At 37.0% G+C, this 23,672-nt stretch overlaps 1 protein-coding gene across 4 annotated transcripts in view; it reads left to right on the top strand.

Annotated features, from left to right (window-relative positions):
* The window catches only part of GLCCI1 (glucocorticoid induced 1), a 53,449-nt gene that overhangs the window by 7,087 nt on the left and 22,690 nt on the right, over positions 1-23,672 (top strand). For all 4 annotated transcript variants that reach the window (XR_015277763.1, XR_015277762.1, XM_086856028.1 and 1 more), the window contains exons 2-3: positions 12,557-12,708; positions 20,589-20,675. Coding sequence is in view for 2 of the 4 variants with exons in the window: in XM_086856028.1 (XP_086712154.1) it covers positions 12,557-12,708; positions 20,589-20,675 (239 nt within the window). In the remaining 2 variants the exon portion in view is untranslated. The remainder of the gene's footprint in view (positions 1-12,556; positions 12,709-20,588; positions 20,676-23,672) is intronic.

Below are 23,672 nucleotides of genomic sequence, written 5' to 3'. Positions count from 1 at the left end.
CTCAGCCTGCTGTCTCAGGCCTTGTAATACGATGATAATAATAATAATAATAATAATAATAATAATAATAATAATAATAATAATAATAATAATGTTTTGCATTGTAATACAATAATAATGTCTCTGCCCTGGATGTCTTCATTTAACTTCTCCTCCTTTACTATACCCACTTCCTAGCTGCTGCTGCTGATTCTTGCCAAATTATTCACCCTGTTAAATTAGTTTTCTCTGACAGGGAGAAAAAACACCCAGAAGGTGTGAGTGTCTACACTCAAGCACTAATAGTTTTCTGCATAAAAAAATTGTAACTGGGAGATTAACCTAAACAGTTGGTATTAGGTCAGTGAAGATGGTTGTGATGAGAGGTTTTAATTTTTTGTAATAGTAGATTTCTTAATTAGCTTTCCATATCTGATCTTGTTGCTGCTTTGCAGATTGTATATACTTCCCAGTAGGTCATAAAATGTTACGGGCTTGAGTTTTTAAACCTTAGTGCAAGGTACTGTATGGTTAGATCTCCTTATTGAGTGTTGCATATGCCCCAGTGATAAATGATGTTGGTATTTCTAAGGACTTGACTTCCACTGTTGCTGGTGTTAAGCTGAGAAATAGCTGTTTGCAGTGGATATTCTCAAATACAAATGAGTGATAACAGCATTAGTTCTTATATGCTATTTGTTTTGAACAACTTGAAACTAGTTTTACATAAACTATGCATTGTTTCCTCTTTAGGAAGAAAGTGTCTCGTATTTTGCTCGTAAGAGCAGTAGACAGTAGTCATGATTTTTGAATAATGTAGTATCCTCTCTAGAATATTTTCTTTTCAATCTGCTGTGAGATAATCTAAACAAGAATAATAATTTAAGTGTCTCTTTCCTTGAACAGTACAAGTTACCTGTTTGAAGAAGGCTACCTTCAGCCTTCTTTCCTGTGCTCTTGCCACCAGGCATTAAGCAATATTGTAAATGTGCTTCTGAATTTCAGGAGTTAACACTTATTTCTATCAGGTCATGGCAAGATGACTGGCATTCATACTTGAATTTGAAACTAATTTCTGTAGCTAAATTCATTTTTATATGATAAGTATTAATCTGTTTTTAGAAATGTTTTCTGTAACAGTAATTACTTGGTTGTGAGACAATTAAATGTATGGCAATGTGGGTATGCTTATATTATGTGCCTTTTAATCTCAGGTGTTTTGGTGTACAGTGCCTATTCTGGAGTTCTGAAAGAAATAATTAGTAAAGGTTGACTAGCTGGTTTACCTGAGTATCTGCATTTTTTAAAAGTCTTCATGGTTAGGGAAAAAAAGCCAAAGATTTTAATGTCAGTCCTTAGGCTGCAGTACCAAAAAAAATTCAAAACTCTAATAATTGTTTGACATTTGTCAGCATTTGGAAACCAAGCTATCATTCAGAAATAATGTGTTCTTACCAGGAAACAAGTTTTGGCTATTCAATGTTCAATTACTAGCTAATTCAATTAATTGCACTCTGTGGAAATTGCCCTGTAAATACAAACCCCACTTCAAATTATGTCATGCAATCAGAGGTTGGCTCTTGGGGAGCATATTACCTAAATGCAGGTATAAAATCCCAGGTCTGTGAGCATATAGTTCTCAGGATTCATAGTACAATTGCTTTTCTTAGATGAGGTGCATGCTGGATCAGAAATGTTGCTGTATAAATCTTGAAAATTTTACACTAGCCCCATAACTCAGGCTACAGAGACAGCATATAGGAACCAGCTTTACAAGAGCTATAAATTTCTGCAGGTATTTAACGCGATCTCAGTACCACTCCTTTTGCACACCATGGCAGAGGTCCCTAGCCCAGTAGGACTAGAAGATGGTGGTGACTATAGTAGGTATCAGAGTGGTGCTGTCTGTGCTCTGGGGAGGTTTGGTGAGGGTCACATATGGAGTCAAAGTCAGTGCTGAGTGTCAGCTAGTTGTTCTTTCTGGAGTCTAGAGTCCTGGAAAGTACATTATGGAAAACCAAGTGGCTTTGCAGCATTGACTCTGAACTAGATGTTACACCTCCATATTCAGCATATATTATTCTAAATCTTTGTTACATTTGATATCTTAACTTTCTGCTTTTCAAAGCAATGAAGATTTGAGCTGCTCACTGAAAGTTAAACCCAGATTTACAATGAGTGTCCCAGAACAGACTTTGACCAGTGCGACTCTAAAAATACCAGCTAACTGCTGAAGAATGCAGAATGAGACTTAGGTTTACATAGTAGCTGGGAAGCTGCCAGGTTAAAGGAGAAGCTGTCTTCACAGAAGCAAGTTTCTGTTCAAGGTCTTAAAATCTTCATTCTTAACTGATAGCTGTGTTTGCTTAATTGTGGCAATTGATAGTGGAATACCACACTTCCTTTCTCTCATACTCCAGTTCCTCTGCTATTTCATCGTGAGTGGGTCCTTTGTTGTACCTGATACCCTGCCTGGAATAATCATCTTTGCGATGTTTTCTTCACTTACAAAGAAACCATAAAATACATTTGAAATACTTGCTGTTCTTTTCAAAGGGAACAGGAAAAAGGCCTAATCTGGAAGAGAAAAATTTCTCATGGGCAAAAATGTAATTAACTCATGTATGTTTAAAAGTAATGTGTATTTGAGAAATATCCATACAAGGAAGAGACTGGAGACATATACTCAAATGTAGGATATTGTCCACATGGAAGATCCACATAAACTTCGGGTGTTACTGTAGAAAGAGAGGGTCATGTTTCAAAACAACTTGTTTAGCAAAGTGTGTAGTTCATATATTATTTAAAATATTTTGTAAAACTTATATAGATCTACCTTAATTTCTTCCCAGGAAGGAACTAGGCTATTTAGATGGTTGGAGACTCATGATTTTGTTTAGAAGTGTGTATAGCCTTTAATGTAAAGGATGCAGGGAGATCTTTTGACTGCAAGGTTTATAGTAGAAACTTAGACTGGCCACATTGAAGGTAGGAATTGCCAACTGTAACAACTCAAAATTTGGAAGAAGCAGAAAAAATGGGTGTGCTGGTGCTGCACATAAAATAAATGTTAGATCTAGCCTTTGTTTAGTCATGCAAATTTGCATGCATATACAGCAAAGAAATCCTATATAGAGGTTTGTTTAAAATTTGTGAATTTGGACTAAAGTAGCTTGAAAATTTGACTAATCAGGATTACTCTGCCTTGAATACAAAGACAATCTGTTTTAATAAAAAATGTTAATACTATTGGAGTCTTTCAGATGTCAGAAAAGTTCAAGGATGTGATCTGCTTGCATGGACACACCTTGAAAAGGCTGCTTGGAATAATCAGAGAGCCTGCAAGAAACAGCAGGAAGAACTGAGGAAAGAATGTCATGTTACCAATCAAAACGTGAATCTTAGCTGAGAATTGTTAAAACATGAACAGACTTGGACTTTGTATGCTTCAAGACAGATAATAGAAACATGGAGATTGAAAAATGAGGAAAAAGTTGTAACCATTTGTTACGAAGAAAAAAAGATCTGAAACTGATTGGCTAACATGTAAGGTTTCAAAGTCAGCTCCAAGGAGTAGTAGCTACAGTCTCAGAGGAAATAACACAGATATTTATTCATACTTTGCACTCACCAGAAAAAAGTCTTAAGAAATCACTTTCCATAAGGATGGTGATTTTTAACACAGAAAGATGAAAAAAATCTGAAATTGCAAGGGATGAGGATAATTTGGAATTAGGAATTACCGAGACTGTGATAAATACAGGTTGCATATTTCAGTCAAGTCAATTTAGAGATCTCCATTGCAGGATTCTAGAAAAGCCTACTCTGAAGTTGATGCCTTCAGATTTCTGAGGCAGTCTTGTTAGTAGGAGTGACATCATTTGAGAATAGATACCTCCTGAGTATAGCAGGTACATCATCATCAATGCTGATGTTTAAAACATGTTGTGTGCAGTTCTGGAGTACAGAGAACTATTGCTGAAACTTTTGAAGAATTTTGAAGGGATGGTGGAAACCAGGGAGAGATGTTAAAGTGCAAAATGAGCTTTCCAAGTGGTGTCATGCTAACCTGGTTGTTTTGATGAGAAAACTGTTCTCCTGGATGGGAAGTAGATCTTATCTGTTTAGGCAAATTTTGAAATTAGGGTGATGAAACCATTGATGAATATTGAGAGGTTTAATTAGCGCACAGGAAGATTATGCAAAAAGAGTTTAAGAACCATGGGAATTGAAGTAATAAGTTTAAAAAATTATATTTAAAAGCAAAAAGTGGAAGTTAACGTATGTGGGGTTGTACTTGATGAGAGTATCTTTTCCTCAAAGGAGGAGCATCTAATTCGAAAATTTTGGAGGTTGGAGTTGGATGATGGTGAGATCTCTAAACTGCCAACATGAAGTGACTTGTGAACAACTTGAAAGAACTTGTGGGCACAGGTCTGGTCTTACATGAAGAGCAGTCAGCCACACAGGGGCTGCTGAGGCATTAAATGGGGTACTGCACACCCTTTTGGTGCTCCCCAGTTCAAGAACGGTAAAGTCAAACTGGAGCTGACTCAGAGAAGGACTCACAGGTTAGGAGTTTAACTGTGTGATGCCGGGAGAAATGTGAATTAAAATACAGTTGCTTTGTTAGAATCCAGGTGAGCAAGGCAGGGAATGAGTGGGTGGATTGGTTTGAGAGTGTAAATATATATTGAACTGTAAGAAGATTTGAAACCATCAGGACAAAAAAAGTTCCTGGGTAATTTTTCTAGTAGGAATTGTGAGGACAAATACCTGCTGTAAGACAGACTGTACTCTTGTTTTGAAGTGATTATGTGTTGTGTCAGTGATAGCTGTGAAGCGGGCTCCAAATTTAGGAAGTTGTTTCTAGGCCTTTGTTTCTATGTCTTAACTAATAATAAAAAGATAATTTATTTAATCATCAAAGTTGAGCACTTTCATTTAGGCAATCAATTTTAATCTGGTTTTTCATTTCTGTTTCTTTTTTTTTTTTTTCCAGAAAAATTTATTGTTCTTGTTTAGTATAATTTGCTCTAGCTAGGAGAATGCTTTCTATCTCTAATAATTGGTGATCATTATGATGGCATTGTATAGCTTCTGTGCATTGATTATAGCTCTTTGTGTATTTTGATTATGAAAATGGTGAGTTATGCCTTCTGATTTGTTTTACTCATTATTATGTCCAGCTGCATTTTGATGGAAAGAAGAATTAAAGGTTTATAAAACCTTCACTTTCTATATCTTATACACATCTTATAACAACAACAACAAAATCCATTCAAATCATCAAGTTATTTGAAAAAAGTGTTCTTCAATTACTGAATCAACCCTGTGTGTTTATAATGACCTTCAGTATTTTAATTATTGATATACTGGGAGAAAAAATAACACCCCAAGCTTTAGTGCTGTTCTTGGTTTCCCATTTGGTTCCCAATATTGGATACATAGAATAGATGATTCAGCAGATCTAAATTAATGAACTAAAAGGAGGGAAATTCACTGTATCTGCTGAAGTACCCAGCAGTTAGTGGATGGTTGTTTCAGTGCTTTTTCCCAAGTAATTAGCTGCTGAGCTCAAATCAGATTTGTCTTAACTTTATAGTACACTTTTTAGATACTTCATTAAATGGTACTAAGTTTAGGTATTTGTGTATTATTTAAATTTGAAGTAATATTCTTACAAAAAAAAATATATCCTAAAAGCATGAAATACATAAAAACCTTAAGTGTTTGGAATTTGGGTTTTTTTACCTACTTGTCATCCTGCTAGAAGAGTGCAAGTGTGTAGGTTACATATGTTGAACAAAGCAGGCTTTTGTGACATTAAATCCTTCAGGTCCTATACATGCCAGCAGTAATCCTCGTTAGAAGAATAGTTTAGTTTTAGCGGGCTGAAACTTTCTGCCATATGGTTTGTTTACTTTTCTTTTGGAGATTAGAGCGTTCTTTCTGTGTTTGATCTCTAAGGATAATGTTGATTTTAAACAGGGGAGGTTTGCTGTGAACAAAATCTGACTTCTGAAAGATATTCATAGTCACATTTTCCTTGACCTGTGGTTGAGGGGAATAAGGGATATGAGGCAGAGACCTTGCAGAGACATGCATAGGCAACTAGGACTTTCAGCCAACTGTAGATCCAGTGAAATACGCCTAAAATTCATCCATGTGTTCAACTTCTTCTGGTATCCATACCAGCCTTGCCACTGTGCCTTCCTGTGTGGCTAGGTGAGCAGAGCTGTATGTCCTTGAGAGTTGTGCATGAAACCTCTGTTATGGAAGGAAATGCCTTAACCTATGGGTTGGATTTGGTGAGTAAGCAGAAGATCTCTTCCCTTTCTAGATGACTTAGTCATAGGTATAAAAGATAACTCAATATAGTTGATTTCTAAATCCTTTACTGTGGGACAGTGTGTGTACAGTTTTCCTTTCATGGAACAAGCTGGTTTGGTTTTATGTTGTTTTCCCAGTATAGGTGATGTCCTATCTTGATAGATTTCTGCTTCTTGCAGTTCAGTCTGAATTCTCATAAACATTGTCAAACATTTGTCAAAACCAAATCTGCCCTGACTACCAGGCTCTAAAATGATCTGTGTGGAAGACTGGCTCCCCCTTTTTTGTTTTTTATTTTTCCTCCCTGAGGAATTCTGGACGTAGAAAGTGCATGGACCTGGACCTCTGAAAAGATCTTTGCTCTCAAGAAGTAGCCTGCTTTCTGCTTGTTCAGTTTTGGTTGTTGAAGCCTTGGTTAGATTATGGTGCTGCTCTGTGCTGACTTTTTTTTTCCCCCTTCAGTTAGGATAGTGAGAGGAAATGAGAGTGGATTGTGTCTCTCTTTAGAATAGTAACTTCAGAATGTCATCCCTCTTCATTTTTAGTCATTCTCTCTCTTGATTTCTAAAGATAGAAACTGGGGGAATAATTTCTGAAGTTGATACAACCTAACCAAAACCAGTGTGGTGCACGTAGTTAAAACACATTTTAGGGAGCTGAATGTAAAGTACTTTAGAGATGTATCAGAAAGTAACTTTAAAAGACTGTCTCTTCTTATATTCTCTTAGAATTATCATTTTGGTAGCAAAACACTGTACTGCCTTTTAAATGTTTGAAAACACTAGTATTTTGTTTTGTTTTAAGCTATTAAAGAGATTAGGCTATTTAATTTGAAATTATGAAGGAAAAGTGCGGTAATTTCACGGTTTTTCTTTTCAATTACATAAAAGGGTGCTGTGGGTTTTTTTAAGATCCTACTTAAAATCTTATTTTTTGTTATTTTGTATGAGCAGTACATGGCGAACAGCATGCTCTTTGTTGCTCTGCACCTTTCTGAACTATTAATGCAGTCATGCAGCCAGTTAACAGATTGGGTCAGAAACAAGTCTGTCAGTCACTGGCAACGGGGAAATGTCTTTTGAGCCAATAGATCTCTTTGCTACTCTGGAGTAAAACTTCAGGGGACCCCAAATCCCTTGTTAATCTTTTTCATGAGAGATTTTGGCTCCAATTACAAGAGAAAAGCCTTCTTGAGAATGAAGATTGAAATATTTTTTTAGAGTGGCCTCTAAATCCCCATTATTCAGTCTTTTTCCTGGCAAAGTCATAGAGACAAGTTCTGCAAATTAAACGCGCACCAGTTTGACCGTCTACCTACGTGATCAGAGCAGGAAAGACTAATCAGATACACATTCAGGTATCAGTACAGTGTCATTATATACTTGCTTAAAAAACAAACAAAAAATAAAAAAAAACCTCCCTTGACCAGACTCTTCAGAGACGGAGTCCTCTTGAATCCAGAAGTCTGCTTTTTTGGTACTCAGGCAGTCACTGTCCAAAGTAAGCAAGAGAAAAGGTATCCCTTTTTCATGCTTTTACAAGGTGTAACAGGAGAGAGGACTTTTAAGTAGGTGGAGGACAGTCATCAGTAGCTGCTGTGGGAAATGTGACCTAAGTGATGTCACACCATCATTCTTACAGGTCACTGTGGGCCACCATTCCTTCATATTCAGCTTTCCATTTCTAGATTTTGATCCTAAACTGTATTCCCACATAATTCATTATTTAAGAAGCATTCACACAGACACTTCTGCATCTCATTGCGTTAGTAGATTGTTGTAAATTTGCTGTCATATCTGGTAGGAATGTCCTAGAAATATTGGATGCTATTTTATGGTGGTATATGCAGTCTCTGAATATCCTTTGGGCCAGACTGCTTGAACTCTGACTTTGTGGCTCTTGAAAATAGCCTTAAGCAGACTAGGGTATCCATCAGAGGGAGTCTTCCCAAGAGTATTTTTGGAGAAAATGCTTTTGGAGTTGGTATTTATTTCCTAGATAAAATCTGAAATTCCTTAGGGATGGATGAGTCATAAGCTTGAGACTCATTTCACTAGTAGCTTGTAACCAAAAGGTTGTGCAGGTTGCTAGCAACTAAACTAGAAAGAAATGACATCTCATAGAAATTTATTGTGGAATTTAGTACTGATATTTCATGTTGTCTCGAGTTATTAATTTAAGAAGAACTGTAGAGAAAAGAAATCAAGAATGTTGTCTAACCTTTTGACAGGACACTGTCATGATTAGCTGACATCAATAATGAGGTGACAACATTAATATTCCTAGTTTTGGAGAACAATGAATTTTATTTTTATTTCATGTTTTTCAGTCAGTTTGAGAGGAGTTGGTGCTGTCTGACCTTCTTAGGATAATTTAAGTCCTTCAAAATCAGTTATATCTATGCAAGTATGTGGATGGAAAAGTTCTGCCCAAATTTTAACTGGATTTGCTAGCTGTTGAAAGAAACATGGGAAGAGAAGATGTTGACAGATGAGCTCTGGTGGATTGAGCTAAACCAGTTTTTTTAGTGTTACCAGTGCTAGCTGTCAGTCTTGCTGTTCTGTTGCAGGTGATTTTCCTCATTGCACATGTGGCACAAAGCTATTTAAGCTAAAAATGGACTGTGAACATGGCTTTCAGATTATGAGCAGGTTAGCTGCCTCTATGCTAGATGGGAAGGCAAGCTCTTCATTTTAGAGCTGCAGCAGATGGTTTTATTTGAGCCCCATGTCCCTTTCAAAAGAGCTGTTGTGTTAGACTCTTGCTGTCAGAGAAAAAAATGTCAGAAAAAAAATCCTTTTTCAGTCAGTCTAGGTGGTATAACTAGAATTCTCTTTGCTCTCAATGCAGCATGCAGAATCGTGATTTCATGCAGGTTATTTTAGTTGATTCCTGCTGGGAGGTATGATCATGCCGAATTTTGCCAGCTGTAGTATTCAGGTGGACCTTTGTGACATTTTGTGTAATATTGTAACTAGAATGGTGTAGCAATTTGTCCTAAATACATGCCATTAAAACTTGTGGCACATTTTAAATAACACATAAAATCACAGGATATTCTGAGTTGGAAGGGACTCACAAGCATCATTGAGTCCCACTCTTAAGAGAACATCCAATACAGGGATCAAACCCACAACCCGGGCATTATTATTGTCATGCTCAACCAAGCCAACCTCGGTGGTCATGAGGTATCTTGTCTTGCTGCAAGCATATATCTTGCTTTTCTAATTTCTAGATAACTTCCTCAGGTAATGTTACACTGCTTATATGCTGTGATCTTAAGTTTGCTTATTCTGGAGGTAGAGCTGAGTTTCATATTAGATGTCTTGCTTGTCACTGACTAAGACAACAGAATCCTTTGATTTAGCACTGCAGTAAAATCCATTCATACTCGCAGAGGATAGTGTCAGATGAGTTTTAGTCTGGAACTTGGATAAAATCAGTCTATAATTTTACGGATTCCTTAGTATTGTTGAAGCCTTTCTGAATGCTGAAGTCTGACAGCTATCTTCAGGAGGTGTTGAAGCACTTCAGGTATTTTGATTCTCAGAGAAAACTGGAGCATGAGGCTTCCAGCCAGCGAAAGTTGATTTGGGCTGGGGAAGGATATTCATGATAGTAGCATCAATATCTCATTGATAATGAAAATTTGGGAAGAAGTGTTATATAGTAGCTCCCTAGAGTAGTGGGAATCCAGACATATGATGAAGTGAGAAAAGCAAGAAATAAACCCTGAGAGGAGTTCTGATATTTAGAAAACTACTTAAACTGATCTGATCTGTCACTGTTGGGGTCCAGTCCAGTGATGCTCTCCAGGGCATCCTGTCGTGTCTGAGTACATTACTGTACACGACACTTTGTCAAATCTGCTAATTTGCAGAAGTTCCTTCAAATGCCGTGCTTATAGAGCCCTTCTCCTTCATTTTTTATGATCTAATAATGCATCATGAAAGATGAGGAGCCAAAACTGTTATTGAACAGGCCACAGGGCTGCTACTGTTCTAGCACTCCTGGTGGTTTTTGCCCCTTATGTTGTGCCAATTCTGCTGTAATGGGGAAAACCCTCTGTTTATGACTTTATGGGGTTGCACTTTAGTTTTCATTATGTTTAATTCAGTGAATTATTTTGCCAAGTGGATTCACACATCTGTGCATGCCATCTCAAAGGAGATGGAAGGAGCACAGGTGTGATGGAATAGGGATGGCATTAAATCCATCTCAAAAGAGATGGAAGGAGCATAGTGGTGAAATAGGGATAACTTTAAATTAGTGTTAACTTGAATTGGTTTATGTAGTTGAGAAGTTGTTTCCTGTAATTCAGTGAAACATTGTTGAATGTGATTTGGAAACCACATCTTGAACTTTTTCTTCTCTCAGCTTTAAGGCTTGACAGTGTCTTGCAGTCCACTTCCAAGATGCCTGTGGAAAAACAGAACTAGGAATTTTTGGTGGTGTTAGTTTCTCTTCAGTTTTAATGACATTATTTTAGTTACTAATGTTGGGATTTCTGTTGCCTTTCCTCTGGGTATTGAACAAGTTACAAACCTTAGCTAATTGTCTGGTTGTATATCTTTTGTTGTATAATTTGGGCATGTGTTTTCTTGGGATTAGTCGTTACTTCATCATCTTCAAACATTGTCTTGAGCATTGCTTCTGACTTGTTTTAAAAGGTGTTTTTTGAGGAACTTCCAAAACTTGGATTGAGAGAGTAGCATAGTGCCATAGCATGACAGGGAAGGTTGGAGGAATTCTTTGTAGTCATTTACCTATGAGGTACACCTGTGTTTCAATGCAAATGTGAACACTAGTATAATTTTTAAAATTTGTCATCTCTGTTTTGGATTTCAGACTTCTTTACTTTTAATAGTTCAAGGATCTTTCTTAAAATGCAGATTCGTCACAATTGGAATCCTATAAGGATGGATCTGTTTGAAATAGTAGGGATTTGATTTATAGATATGGCAGTGCAAATAATGATAGTATGAAAGGCAGCATGATATATTATGTCATGTCCAATTCACAGCATTATTTAGGACTCTTCACCTAAAATGGGTAGCTAATGCAGTGTTTCAACAGGTCTATATTTGTCTAAAATGGTCTGTTTTGTCATTATTGTCTTCATATATCATATTATAACCATACTGTATTAGTGCAAGCTATAGCCTAATTGTGCTGAATGCTATAAATCACATTGATGATGGACTCTGCCTTTAGAGATCCATCAGTTCTAGGTGATACACAAATAGAAAATACTTGTGGAGGCCAGTGGCCGTGTCTGGACTCGGAAGTCTGCCAGCAAGTCTGCTCTCACATTCTGAGCAGTGAGTAGGCTTTAGGTGGGTCGGATCAGTGCATAGCACGTGACTAACTTGGAAGTTATCTCACTTGTGAATTCCTTTTAGTAGGGATGAGTGAAACAGACAGTAGCTGCCATGTAGGGCTTAGGTTGGCTAATGTGAAGTCTAGAAAATGAGTATATGAAGTAATTTTGCCTGAAGAACAAAGCACAGACAATCCAGAGAGCATGCCGTAAAACCCTTCTTTCCCACATCAATCTCGTGAATCACCCTGCACTTTGCTCTCCAAATGAAATGCAAGAAAAAGTGTTCCATGATCTGGGTGTATGGTGAGAGAAGTACAGGGAGGAGTTAAGGACTGCAGGCACAATGATGAATGAAAGCAGACAAGGCAGGTGCTCTGGCTGGAGTTGCACTCTCAGCTTGCTAAGGCCTGCAGTGGGATCTTGTAATAATATGAAATTGATTTAAATTATGAAATAATATGGAAAAGAGAATAAAGTGGATATGTGTCCTCTTAACAACCACAATTTATGCCATGATTTGTATTTTAGTATTTAGAAGGCTAAGCAAGCTGACTTCAAAAGTGCCATGCTGTATTTTCTATTTCTGCATGTCTGACTTTCCTGAGTTGCATCATCACTGTATTTAAATTTGCTTGATGTTTTTTGCTGATGAAAAATACACAGCATAAGTAGCCCAGCTCTTTGCAGATATGAATACCTGAAGCATTGGGGTTTTTGTAACTGTTAAATTTTCCCTTTTCTATTTGTTTTTCTCTTTTGTCTTATGTATTTGCTTTGATGTGATGGCATTCTTTTCAGCTTGGCATTTAGACAAAACATATTTCTGATATGTTCTTGCCGTTATGTGTCATAGCTAGCTTTTAACATTTCACGTCAAATTTAGCCTGACTTTTTTGTTGATTTTGTTCTGGTTTTCTACAGTGGACAGGCCAAAATCCCAGCAAATCAGAACTTCTGGTACCATAAGGCGAACTTCTTCTTTGGACACAATAACAGGACCTTACCTCACAGGACAGTGGCCACGTGATCCCCATGTACACTACCCTTCATGTATGAAAGATAAATCTACTCAGGTAAAAGCTGTAAAACAAGACAACAAAGATGTTTCATATAATTGATGTCTACTCAATTTAATTCTGAACAAATGTGGATTCACTTTATTATATATGAAACCCTAAAATAAGTTATAGTAGTCTTTTTTAATCGATGCTAATGCAGTAACATGATATGCGACGATAATATTTTTATGCTTTTAGAAAACAGTTGTTAAAAATAATTTTCTCATTGCGGGCAGATCTATTGAGGCTAAATAAGCAGATATCAATCTCAGCCTTTTATCTGGTTTATTCTGAAGCTGCTATATGCAAAATTGTGCTGTTACTTAAGAAAAAGAGTCTGTATAGCAGTAGCTAACAAACTAAAGATTTTGCTAAATCATTGTAAAAAATCTGTCAGTTTCAAAAAACTCTGTGTGTGTGGGGCTGAGGGAAGGCCACTGAGATGATTCATGGCCTGATACTCTTGTGATAGCCTTAGATTCTCTTTAGGGGTGTGTCCTTAGCAGGACCCTCTGGCAGGCTGCTGGGGCATTCTACTGCTCCAGTACTCTGACTAGAAAGGTGAATGTTCTTTCTTGGCTGCTTCCTCTTTGTGCTGGAGCTTGTTGCCCACAAAGATGATCATTGTCAAACAGATTAAAAATACATAATTGTATGTATTGTACCCCTCCCCAGTTATTATCAAAGGGGCTGCATTCTTGTTTTTTTCAGTAGTGCTTTTGGGGTTTGGAATAAGCCATCTGAGTTTGTCTTCCAATCTGAATTGGAAACTAGAAGAAACTAGCTTTCTTCAGTTATATTTTCAAACTAACAGGCCATGTAGGTTTGGTTGTTAAATCAGTTGCTTACCTCTTGTGCCATGATTCTGATCCATAGTTATCACGGGTCTTGAAATGGATTCTATGATTATAGTCTTCTGTGTAATACTGAGTTTTTCAGGGCAAGTTAGAATGTATATAGAAGTTTCCTCATCTCTAAAATATGGTGTCATGCAACACAGGAAGCCCTTTGATGGGATAAAGATAAGCACAGAATGCTTAGAGAGTTAAAAATAAAAAAAAGGGTCTGTATGTTTCGGGAGTCTTACTTAATCAATTTGAGAAACTGATGATTAAAATGTTCCAAGAAAATTTTTAGAAATTGTTATAAGGACCCTTTGGAAAAGGCTGTCTTCATATCCTTCTTATTTTGAAATGAGACAGTCAGTTTTAGCCAAAAAACAGCAGTCATATTTACTGTCACAAAAGATCTGCCTAAAAAGCCCTTAAGCCTGGATGTATTTTCAAGATGCCTTCCTTTCTCAATTCTATGACTTTAAAGTCTTTGTGTTTTGAAAGCATAATTTCCATTCAGGAGATTTTCAGTAGCATGCTTTGTAGTTACTGTATTTCCTAACCACTCTCCCAAAATACATATCCAAATCAATCTTTACAAATACCCTTATGAATAGAAAATTTAGAGTATTTAAACATTCACAAACAAAGCTTTTAACTAGTTACAGAAAAGATAAACAAACTATTCTATAAATATTTGAGCTCCAAGTATTTGGCAGTAAAATTGCTTTCCTGGTGAGCTCAAGTAAGTGTTCAGGTTATGTGAATGTTTGGCTGCCTCCCTTTGCCTCATTCAGAAACTAAAAATGGAGTTTTACCTTTATAGCATAATCAAGTATAAAAGATAGGAAAAGCATAATGAATTATTATTTCAAAGGGGTAGGAGCAGGGAGATCTGAAGGTTTGCATTTGTGGATATCTTCCAGCAAGGAATTACATTAGCTGTCTTTTTATTCAAATGGTGCCAGATTCGAACGTTTATCAGTGCTTAGGTTGAGTCACTACTTGGGACTATGAATATGTAAAATGGAACAAGTGTATTGATATGCACAGTGATTTCCAGTTGGAGGGCTTTTTTTGTTTGGTGGTTTTTGTTTGTTTTTTACCCCCAAATAAAATGCTCACTAGGGAGGCTTGTCATATGTTTTGGTGTGTGTCTGGGATTTTGTTGTTTGAGCTCTGTGTAGTTTGAAGTATATCTCATTTCAAGAACTGAGGATGAGTTCCAAGTTGTTGATAGGATTCATGCATAGCAAATTAAGTTAAATAAAAAGAAGTTAATGAAAATTAATAAACAATTTTTCTGTATGAGTATGTTTCATTGGAGAAAAAATTATCTCTTATTTTACTTCTAAATTCCTGAACAATGCTGTCAGTATAACTTACATTGTAGGTGGAATAATTATTTCTCTTTCAAGGGTATATTTTTGTACCTAATTAAATGTTAATCTAATATCCAAATTTTGTGCTGTTTGGTTAAGGTGGTGATTACGGCTGTTCCAAGTTTCTTAGAATTCTTGTTTTTAAAAAAAGAGGGTTTCTAGTCTTCATGGTGGTCAGATGAACCTTTAACGAGCTTTATTCCAAGTCCTTGTTTCCACTTAAATTCTTTCAACTTGTATATAATACTCGTGAACAAAATGTTTCTTCATAATAATAGAAGAGAGGGAGCAGAATTTTGTTTGGCTTAGTTTCTCTCGTGTCTTGGAGAATAGGAACTACAGTTCTTACTTCTGTGTGCCTCTTACTTGCCCCAAGTGTTTTGACTGAAAATGCAGAAGAGAAGTGAGGTGGTTGTTTGCTTTTGGAAAAATACACTCTTAACACTGCATTGTGGTGTTTGCACAATTCAGTGTTTCTCAGAATTCTGTATGTATGTTTGTGTGTGTATGTGTGCATATGCATACAACTAGCTGATCTTTAAGGAGCAGCACATTTTGGATAATCAGAGGTATGCAGTTTTATTTAGTAGTGTTTTAAGTATTTCAGAAATGCAGGTAAATTTCCTATTATAGGAAGTTACTTGTGTTGATATACTTTGTGATCCCCTTCCCGAGTTCATCCATTGTCCTACTTTCCTCTTCTTATCTGAACTTTTCATTAAGGCCATTTAAAACTCAATATAACTTCTTTCCCCATTTTTTCTGTCTCTTAGGGGCACTGATGGAACAATTTTGTACACCACTTCTTGATGCTTCATCATTTAAGTCTTTCCTCCTTCATAGTGTAAAGAGCAACTCAATGTTGTAAAGGCCGTGTCTAACCTTGGAATCTTCAGAAACATTTGGATGATTATCCGAGTTGATAAATATAATTATTTGGCAGTAGCTAAGTAATTTAAAAGGTTTTTATAAAACTAAAAAGGAGAGATTAAAAAGAAACATGATGTTGATTTCATAACAGAAGCATTGCCAGTTAGTTTGTCATGTAGTCTTTCTCAATCTAAATAATACAAAGAAACGAAAAATGGCCTAGTGGCATTTTTATTATCCAGTGATTTCCAACTGATGACTTAGGCATATCCAGCAATATTGGAATCCAGTTTTTCTCATTGTATGTAGAACTAGGTATGGAACAAATGCAACTGAAGAAAGTTTGCCAAATGCCTTTCATAATTTTTATTTTTCTCTAACCTAGAGAATAATGCAGAGTTTCTAGGCTGTGTTTTTCTTATAGGTAGGTCAAGGCTTTAACATAGCTAGCTCTCATTAGACACTTGCTTTTTTTTTTTTCTTCTGGGTAGATTTTTTTTCTGTAAAATTAACAGTCATAAACAAAGAGGCTCAATTCCATGAAGCTTTTTTTTTTTTTTTTTGTGTGTTTGTTGTAATTTATTTTATGGGATATTTTAGTGATGTATGTTGTCAGAAAGGACAGGGAATATGATATGTGTCATAGAGTGTGAATTTGTCATTCTGACTTTACTTAACCTGTCTGATGTTTAAGAGTCATCATCTATAGTGAAATTGACTTCTAACTCCTTAAGTAATTTCTCTTTCTAAAGTTTCTAGATGGTCTTTGAATGCTTTAGAAATACCTGAAAACCCATCAGTTTTTATCTTCTAGTGCTGCCATTTGGTTTCTTTTGAATGTGGACGTTCTTCAAAAGCTCATTGCTTCCCCTGTAAAGCATAGACATAATGTAGATGTTCCAGAATGCAGGCTGGATGTAGTAATTAGAGTGAAGGGCTGGCAACAAATGGGAGATATTTAAGGTAATACAGTCTTATTTTAGGTTTAAGTAGGTTGGTATGCTATGCAGTCATTCTGATCTAAGTGGAAAAAACGTAGGTGTATGTCCCTGGCATGGATGGAAAAGCAAGTCAGGATTACCAAACATGTTGGAAAAAGTGCTGATCTCTACAAGGCTGGGTAAGTTAGAACTATGGCAATTGTGATTTATGTGAAGATTGAAGAATGCAAACAGATGTTGCATTCTGAGTCCTATCCCATGTGTCAGCTGAAATGGACCACAAACCTTAACATCTTGAAAGCAAGGGATCCATGTCTTGCAGGTGCAGCATTATCTAATGTTTTCAAGGATCTCCCCCTAAAATCTTAGTTTCTTAATATGACCTTGCAGGACTAATCCTTCTTCATGAAGTTCAGTACATCACTTACGTGATGCTCTGAATGTTACCAGTGTCAGAGGTAGTGCCTGATGTCTCTTACTGTGAGAGGTACTCTTTCTCTCTGACTTGAAGCACAGCAACTGTGGTTTTGTTTGTGTTTCAGAAATTTTTCTTCTAATACAATTCTGAATTACGTTCTGGCTTTGATATTATTTTCTTTCGTATGTTTAACACTTCAGAAGTGCATTTTCAGCTTCAAGTGAAGGCTTCCATTGATAAGCCTGTTTTGTGGAAGTTGTAAATAAGATGAGAAAACAATTTCCATGAAATGTGACAGCTTGTGGGTGCTACACACCCCCTTCTTATTTGTGATCTAAATGACAGCATTTAAGTGAGATATGAGGTCTTCATACATAAGCTAAACCTAGAAAAGGAGAATTTCCACTTGAATGCAACAGGTGTGGGGCACTTCTGTTTGTTTTTTAAAAGCATTTGCTTGAATACATGACAATACATAACATTGACATTACAAACACAAAATTATCCTTCATATAATGTGGATTACAACATATTGCAAGCAGCAATTTTCAAAGTTTGAAGAAGACTACCTTGCAATAATATTCTAGTAACTGCTTATGTTGTATTATTTTTATAAAGCTTTTTCTTTTTAAAGTTTGCCTCTAAATAGCACATAAATATAACACTTGACTTCAGTACTGTGCTAGGAACATCATAAAATGTTTGCAGTCTAATACTGCAGGTAAAACTGGAGATCACTAATAGTCTGCCCACTGTATACTGTGTATGTATACTTTGCAGGGTTGTATCTTGACTTAGTTTACCAGGGGCTGAAAGCATCCATGTAGTCCTTGTCTTAAGGGAGATACTATTTGAGTGAAAGAATGTAAAAGCATTCTTGAACAAGTACAAAATCTAGTATTAAGTGAATAGATATTTTCTGATTTTTATTTTTGATTTCTGAGTAAATACTCTGCACTATAAGGATTCTTACATCTCTCTCCTAAGAGCCACTGGTATTGTTGATGAAGGTCTTCAGGGGTTGATCTTAGTTTGGGTTTTGTCCTTGCTATCTGGATCAATATCTGTGTTTATTAAAAATACAGCCAGGCTTGTGTGTTCTACATATTTATTTGTTTCGTTTTTTAACAGTGTACTTCTCTTTATTGAGGCAGTCACTTTGAGTTTTTAGATTGTTGATAACTTTTCAGTTTATTAAGCTGTAGTTGAAAGGATATGAGCTTATAGTGATCCCTGGTACACCCTTCTGCACTACAGGTAAGTATTTAAGCCCCCAAACTGCCTGGTTCTGCTTTATCCTGGTATTCCCCAAATTGTGGAGCAGTGCTGTATTCAGAAGACACTGTTGTTGTGTGGGGGTATGGTTCCAGCTGTACTTGGGATATAGTAAAATATTGTGAGAGCAATTTGAATTGCAAAGTAAATTGTAACAGATTGTGAAAGCCTATGATTTTGAAAAAGTAAAAAATTGTCCCCATATTCACTAATTCAGTAAAAATCTGCAAGCCATTTCAATGTTTTTAAAAAACCCAACATTTAAACCCAACAGAAGGTCTTCCACACAAATTCCAGGGAGACAGTAAGTACCCAGTCTGCAAAACCAAGTAATTATTTAGAAGGTGGCTCTGTTAAAATGCAGAGCAAGCAGATGTACAGACACAGATAGCACATGCATGTGGCAGAGGCTCTGCTTTGGACCAGGAGAGTTAAGTGCTTCCTGGCTGAGGAACTGCCTTGTCTTTCACATAGTTTTAAGTAGCTGTTTTAATTTTTTACATTTTGATCATATTCTTTTTTTTCATAACCACATTATCTTCTGGTTTTTTCTCCAGACCCAAACAGAAGGGGGTATTACATGAGAGTCATGTAATAAATACACAGAACTCTTAGCTTTTCTCATAAGGACTTATTTTTTCTTTTCTGGGGACATGCAGGAAAAACTTAAAGACTAATTTTTTTTCCATTTTGCTTTCTAGTCACCCACACAGCTTACTGGGCCTTGGGTTGAGGCATTACTGGTGGTGTAAAAATAACAGAGAAAAAGCCCCACCAAAACCGTGGAAAGTGCAGGGCTGGCAGAAAACACGAGAGTGTTATGTAGGTCTGTGCATACAGAATACATTAAATATTAGCACTGATGAGTTATGTGCTGGGCTGTAGGCTCTATAATACCATGGCAGTGTGGTGGTTATGAAGGTGCAGCCTGTGCTCTGAAGTTACAGTTCTGAGCTTGATAGTACCGTGGCTGGCCTGGAGTGGCCTGGCCCTGGGGGCTGCTGCCAGCTCCCTTTGCAGGGCAGTGAGGAGCTGTTGGTGTTGGTTTGATGGTGCACTCTAGAGTGGGGCCCAGCCTCCTTCCTGAGCCAAACAAGCAATCTCCATTATCCATGTGGGTACAACAAAAGATTCTAGATCCTAGATAGAAGCAAGAGTGAGGAAAGCTGTGGAGGAGGAGGATTTCAACACATGAGAACAAGTCCCAGGCATGTGGATCCCAGATCCTCTTTGTCCTATGGGCTGGGGTTTTGTCTCCCTAGAAGAAGTGTCAGCAGTGGTCCCCTCCCTTAAAAACCACAATTGTTGTTTTCAGCGGTACAGTTTTATTTCTTGTGTACTTAAGTGTGAAGGATTCAGCTAATGCTAGCAGGAGTTGTTGGGGGGGAAAAAAACCCCAACATAAACAGATTTATATTTATGTGCATATAGCACTGAGTTTTATATAGTTCTTATCCCAAACTCTTCCTGAATTTTAGATGTTTCCATTGTTCCTGTGACTCTCTTGTTCAGGAATTTTGGTGGATAACCTCAATTTTCATAATAGCCTTGTGGCAAATAAGCATAGTAGTTGAGAGTTTGGGCTTTCTAATGCTTCTCAATCTTTGGGGCTTCATTTTAGCTCCTACATCTAAGGACAGTCCCCAGACTTCAAGGCTTTGAGATAAGGCTGGAAAAGGCCTGGCTATCACTGTGCTGCTCATGTAAGTTGGTCTCAAAAATACTAAAAAGTGTATCAAGCTCTTATCAAGTCACAGTTAGCAAGAGGAGATTGGTTCTGTGGTCCAGTGGTTGAAGATGACAGGTAGGAGAAGTGAATCTTGGCTTGAGTTTGTTTCACACTTTTTTTTATTTGTGTGGTTTCCTAAAATGTCCACTAAGTGAAATGTAGGCACGGATGCCAAACCACAGGTGGGAGCAGCCAGGTAAGGTTTTTTGTCAGACTTCTGAATTCTTCTTCAGTTCATGTGCATTGTTCTCATCCTTTGTAAATGCAAGTTTACAAAACTTTTTCTATATTGCTTTTTATTTATTGAGATTATTAGTGCTGCATGTCAGATTCTGAAATTTTTTCACGTAACTCTGACACTGCCTAAAGAGTAAAGCAGTAATTTTGCCAAAGTTTTTCTTACTGGGAGAATTCAGTACAGTGTATTTTCTTTTTTTTCCGTTCTAGACACCCAGCTGTTGGGCTGAGGAGGGAGCAGAAAAGAGATCACATCAGCGCTCAGCATCATGGGGAAGTGCTGATCAGCTGAAAGAGGTGAGAAGTTTTGCACAGTGGAGCCTTTCAAGTTTTGATAAGGCCAAGACATTTTTTAAGCCCTATCTGGAGTCCAGGAAACTGCACCCTTTCCCTCTCCTCTTTTGCTTTTGAAACAGGTTTTACCCCCAATCTAAGAGTTGTTTGAAGAGTGATTGTTATTTTATGCTTGTTGGACTTCCTCCCTGCATACTGTGAAGTATTGGTTGTGAAAGAGTGGCCAGAGCAAGCATTGAGGAACCTTGTTGCTTGCTTTCTGTTCAGTGTTATCTTAGTTAGCTTTGTGACCTTTAATTTTGCTCTCCTGGAAAAGGCAAAATGTCACTATTGCTATGCTATGTTCACATATTCTTGCTTAGAAATTTTGTTCAAGTTTTAGGTTGGAGATGTACAGGACACCACTTCCACAAAAAAAGTGTTGATATGGTAATGGTATGAGTACTTGAAATGCTCTTTAATAATAAATATTTTGCTGTGGACTACAATTGTGACTAGAAAGAACCTACGAAAAGTAGATTTGCATCACAAGAAAGTAGATACAGTAAAATGGTCTCCAGGTCAGTTGAAATGACAGTATCTCAGTTTTTGTCCTAGTGCCTTCCATTTTGTCCAGAGTTTGAGTAACTAAATCTGTCCAGAACCTAATAAGAGGCTACATTTGGCCTCATGCCCCTGTCAGGAAGGGTGTATCCTCTCTTCAAGAACTGCTCTTTTCTTTTTAAAAAATGAATCTTGCAGCATGTTCCCATGAGGTGGAACTTTTCCCACATACTTTGGGCTTTTTGCATATTCTTTTCTGACTCCCTGTTGAATAGAACATTCAAAAATGAGAAGGAATGTATAGGTTATCTGAGGAGAAGTTAAAAGGAAGTATTCTTCTTCTGGACAGCCATTGATAGAATAGTAGAAAGAGTGATGCAAATTTGACTATAATTTCTAATTTATTATTACTCAAATTTTAAAAGCACATTTGACATACAGAATAATCTTGCAGTCCATTGGTGGCAATAGCCTCATTTTTGAAGATGATGTCCTGGGCCAAAGGGAGGTTGATCAAAAGAGGATTTCCTGTTCCCATCTCACCGAGTACATCTTGGGAAACCTTGATATATTGGTACATAGGCCTTCAGTTGCCTGTATGGCTTCACCTGCAGCTGTGAGAAAGCATTCAGAATTGCAGATTAAGTGACCAGAAATTAGTGCAGTAGGAGTTTTGTGTCTGAGAAGTTTTGGCTTAACCCGTACCTACCAGCACAAAGAAATTAGAATACAGACAGGAGTAAAATTTTTTTTTCTAGGGTAATGTTTCCTTGCTTTTACTGGGAGACTATCCTTCATACTCTGGCAGTTTCCTATCAACTTGTGCAGCAAGCAGCTCTTCTTCACCACAGGCTTGTGTCTGTCAGTGATAGGGAACCCTTCAGCACGTAAGCAAGTCTCTGCCATTTGATAACAGTCATCCATTGTGCTGGGTTGCCACCCTCTTGGTGTACTGACCACAAGAGAAAGATAAGAAATGTGTGGCCAATGTGTTTCACAGTTCCTTTTTCTGATAAAATGCGTTAGTGGACAAAACAGGTTTTGTGGAAGAGAGTTGTTTCTATCCAAACTTTGCAATGGTTGCTCACCCCAAAACCTACCCTTGTCTTCAGTGTACAGTTCTTCGCCTTCCTCTGTTTTCCTTTCGCCAGTTACTCAGGCCAGTTTTCTTACCTTTTCTAGTTCCTTGGCTTCATAACCCATGTCATTCTACATGCATCATCCAGCTACTATTCATCTACTCTGTTTGAGCTCTTACTCTCTTAACTTCCAGCTCCTTGTCAGTCCTGGCTTTCCATTGTTTGGCTTCTATTTTATCCCTTTCTTTTTCCTTTCCCTCACGTGTCAGCCTGTATGGTGGGTGTTAAGTGTTTGTTCAATACCAACAGTATCTGTACACTCAGTTTCTTTGTGCCACAGTAATCTGCAGTTCCTGGAAGGAGAAATTCCCTGGGGTGGTTCTATTCAAACTGTAAGGCCCACAAGAGACAGAATTGTTAACAAATGCAGCTGCCAGTTCCAGATATCTTTCTTGAACATGTGCAAACTGAAATTTTTGCCAAAGCTTCACCAAATGTAAAGATTCTTCCAAGGGACTAGAGGAGCACATTTTCAGCATAAAGGACCCTCAGGCAAATGTTTGGCTTTTTCATCCAAAACAGTGGAAAACAGAACTATGCAGGTAAAAAGCTTAAAGTAATGTGCTTTGGCACTTTAAATGGTAAAATCTCTTCCACCCCACTTTCATTTTAAATCACATTCTTAAACAGCCCAACACTTTTGCTGAAGTCTCTGATGGGCAGGAGATAGAAGAGCAGAATGTTGCATGGTAGACATTTGACAAAGCTATGGGCAGCTGAAAGAGCTTAAGTATTGGAAATAATGTGTAGTGTAGGTAATATTGTTAGAATTTTGAATTGTTTCCCATAGCATTCAACTGTAAACAAGTAGATAGCTGTTTGCAGTTTTCCTGACTTGTTTTAGCAATTTGGATTCATGTTTTCTTGCTTCACAACTTAATGGAATGATCTCTATCTTTTTTTTTTTTTTTAATATGTTGGTACTGTAAACTAGCTAAACACTTGTGCGATAGTTACTAGTTTTGATAAAAAAAGATTGTGTATTTTAATTTAAAAAATATTTTTTTTCCTTGGCTAATTTGAGTATTATTAAAATTAAATAAGTTTATTTCATATAGCTGGTAGCTCTTTTTTAAAGATCTACATTCTAAAAAGTAAAAGTGAATGTGTGGATTTAACATCCCAAGCAAGCAAATGAATTCAGAGTTACCACTTACAGAAAGGATTTCACTTTGGGTAGTGAAACTTACTTTGCCCTTAATTGAAATAGGTGTGTGTCAGGATTAAATCTATCTAGCACGAAAATAGATATATTTGCTTTCTTGTAGTGAGTCTATTAGAAATTTAGAAGTCCCTAGCCCTCAATATAAAATTTCCT

Source organism: Cyanistes caeruleus, chromosome 1 (genome assembly GCF_971803275.1).
Source record: "Cyanistes caeruleus chromosome 1, bCyaCae1.hap1.1, whole genome shotgun sequence".
Taxonomy (NCBI): domain Eukaryota; kingdom Metazoa; phylum Chordata; class Aves; order Passeriformes; family Paridae; genus Cyanistes; species Cyanistes caeruleus.
Note: the sequence above shows the minus strand (reverse complement) of the source record. Positions and strands in the feature narration are given on the sequence as shown.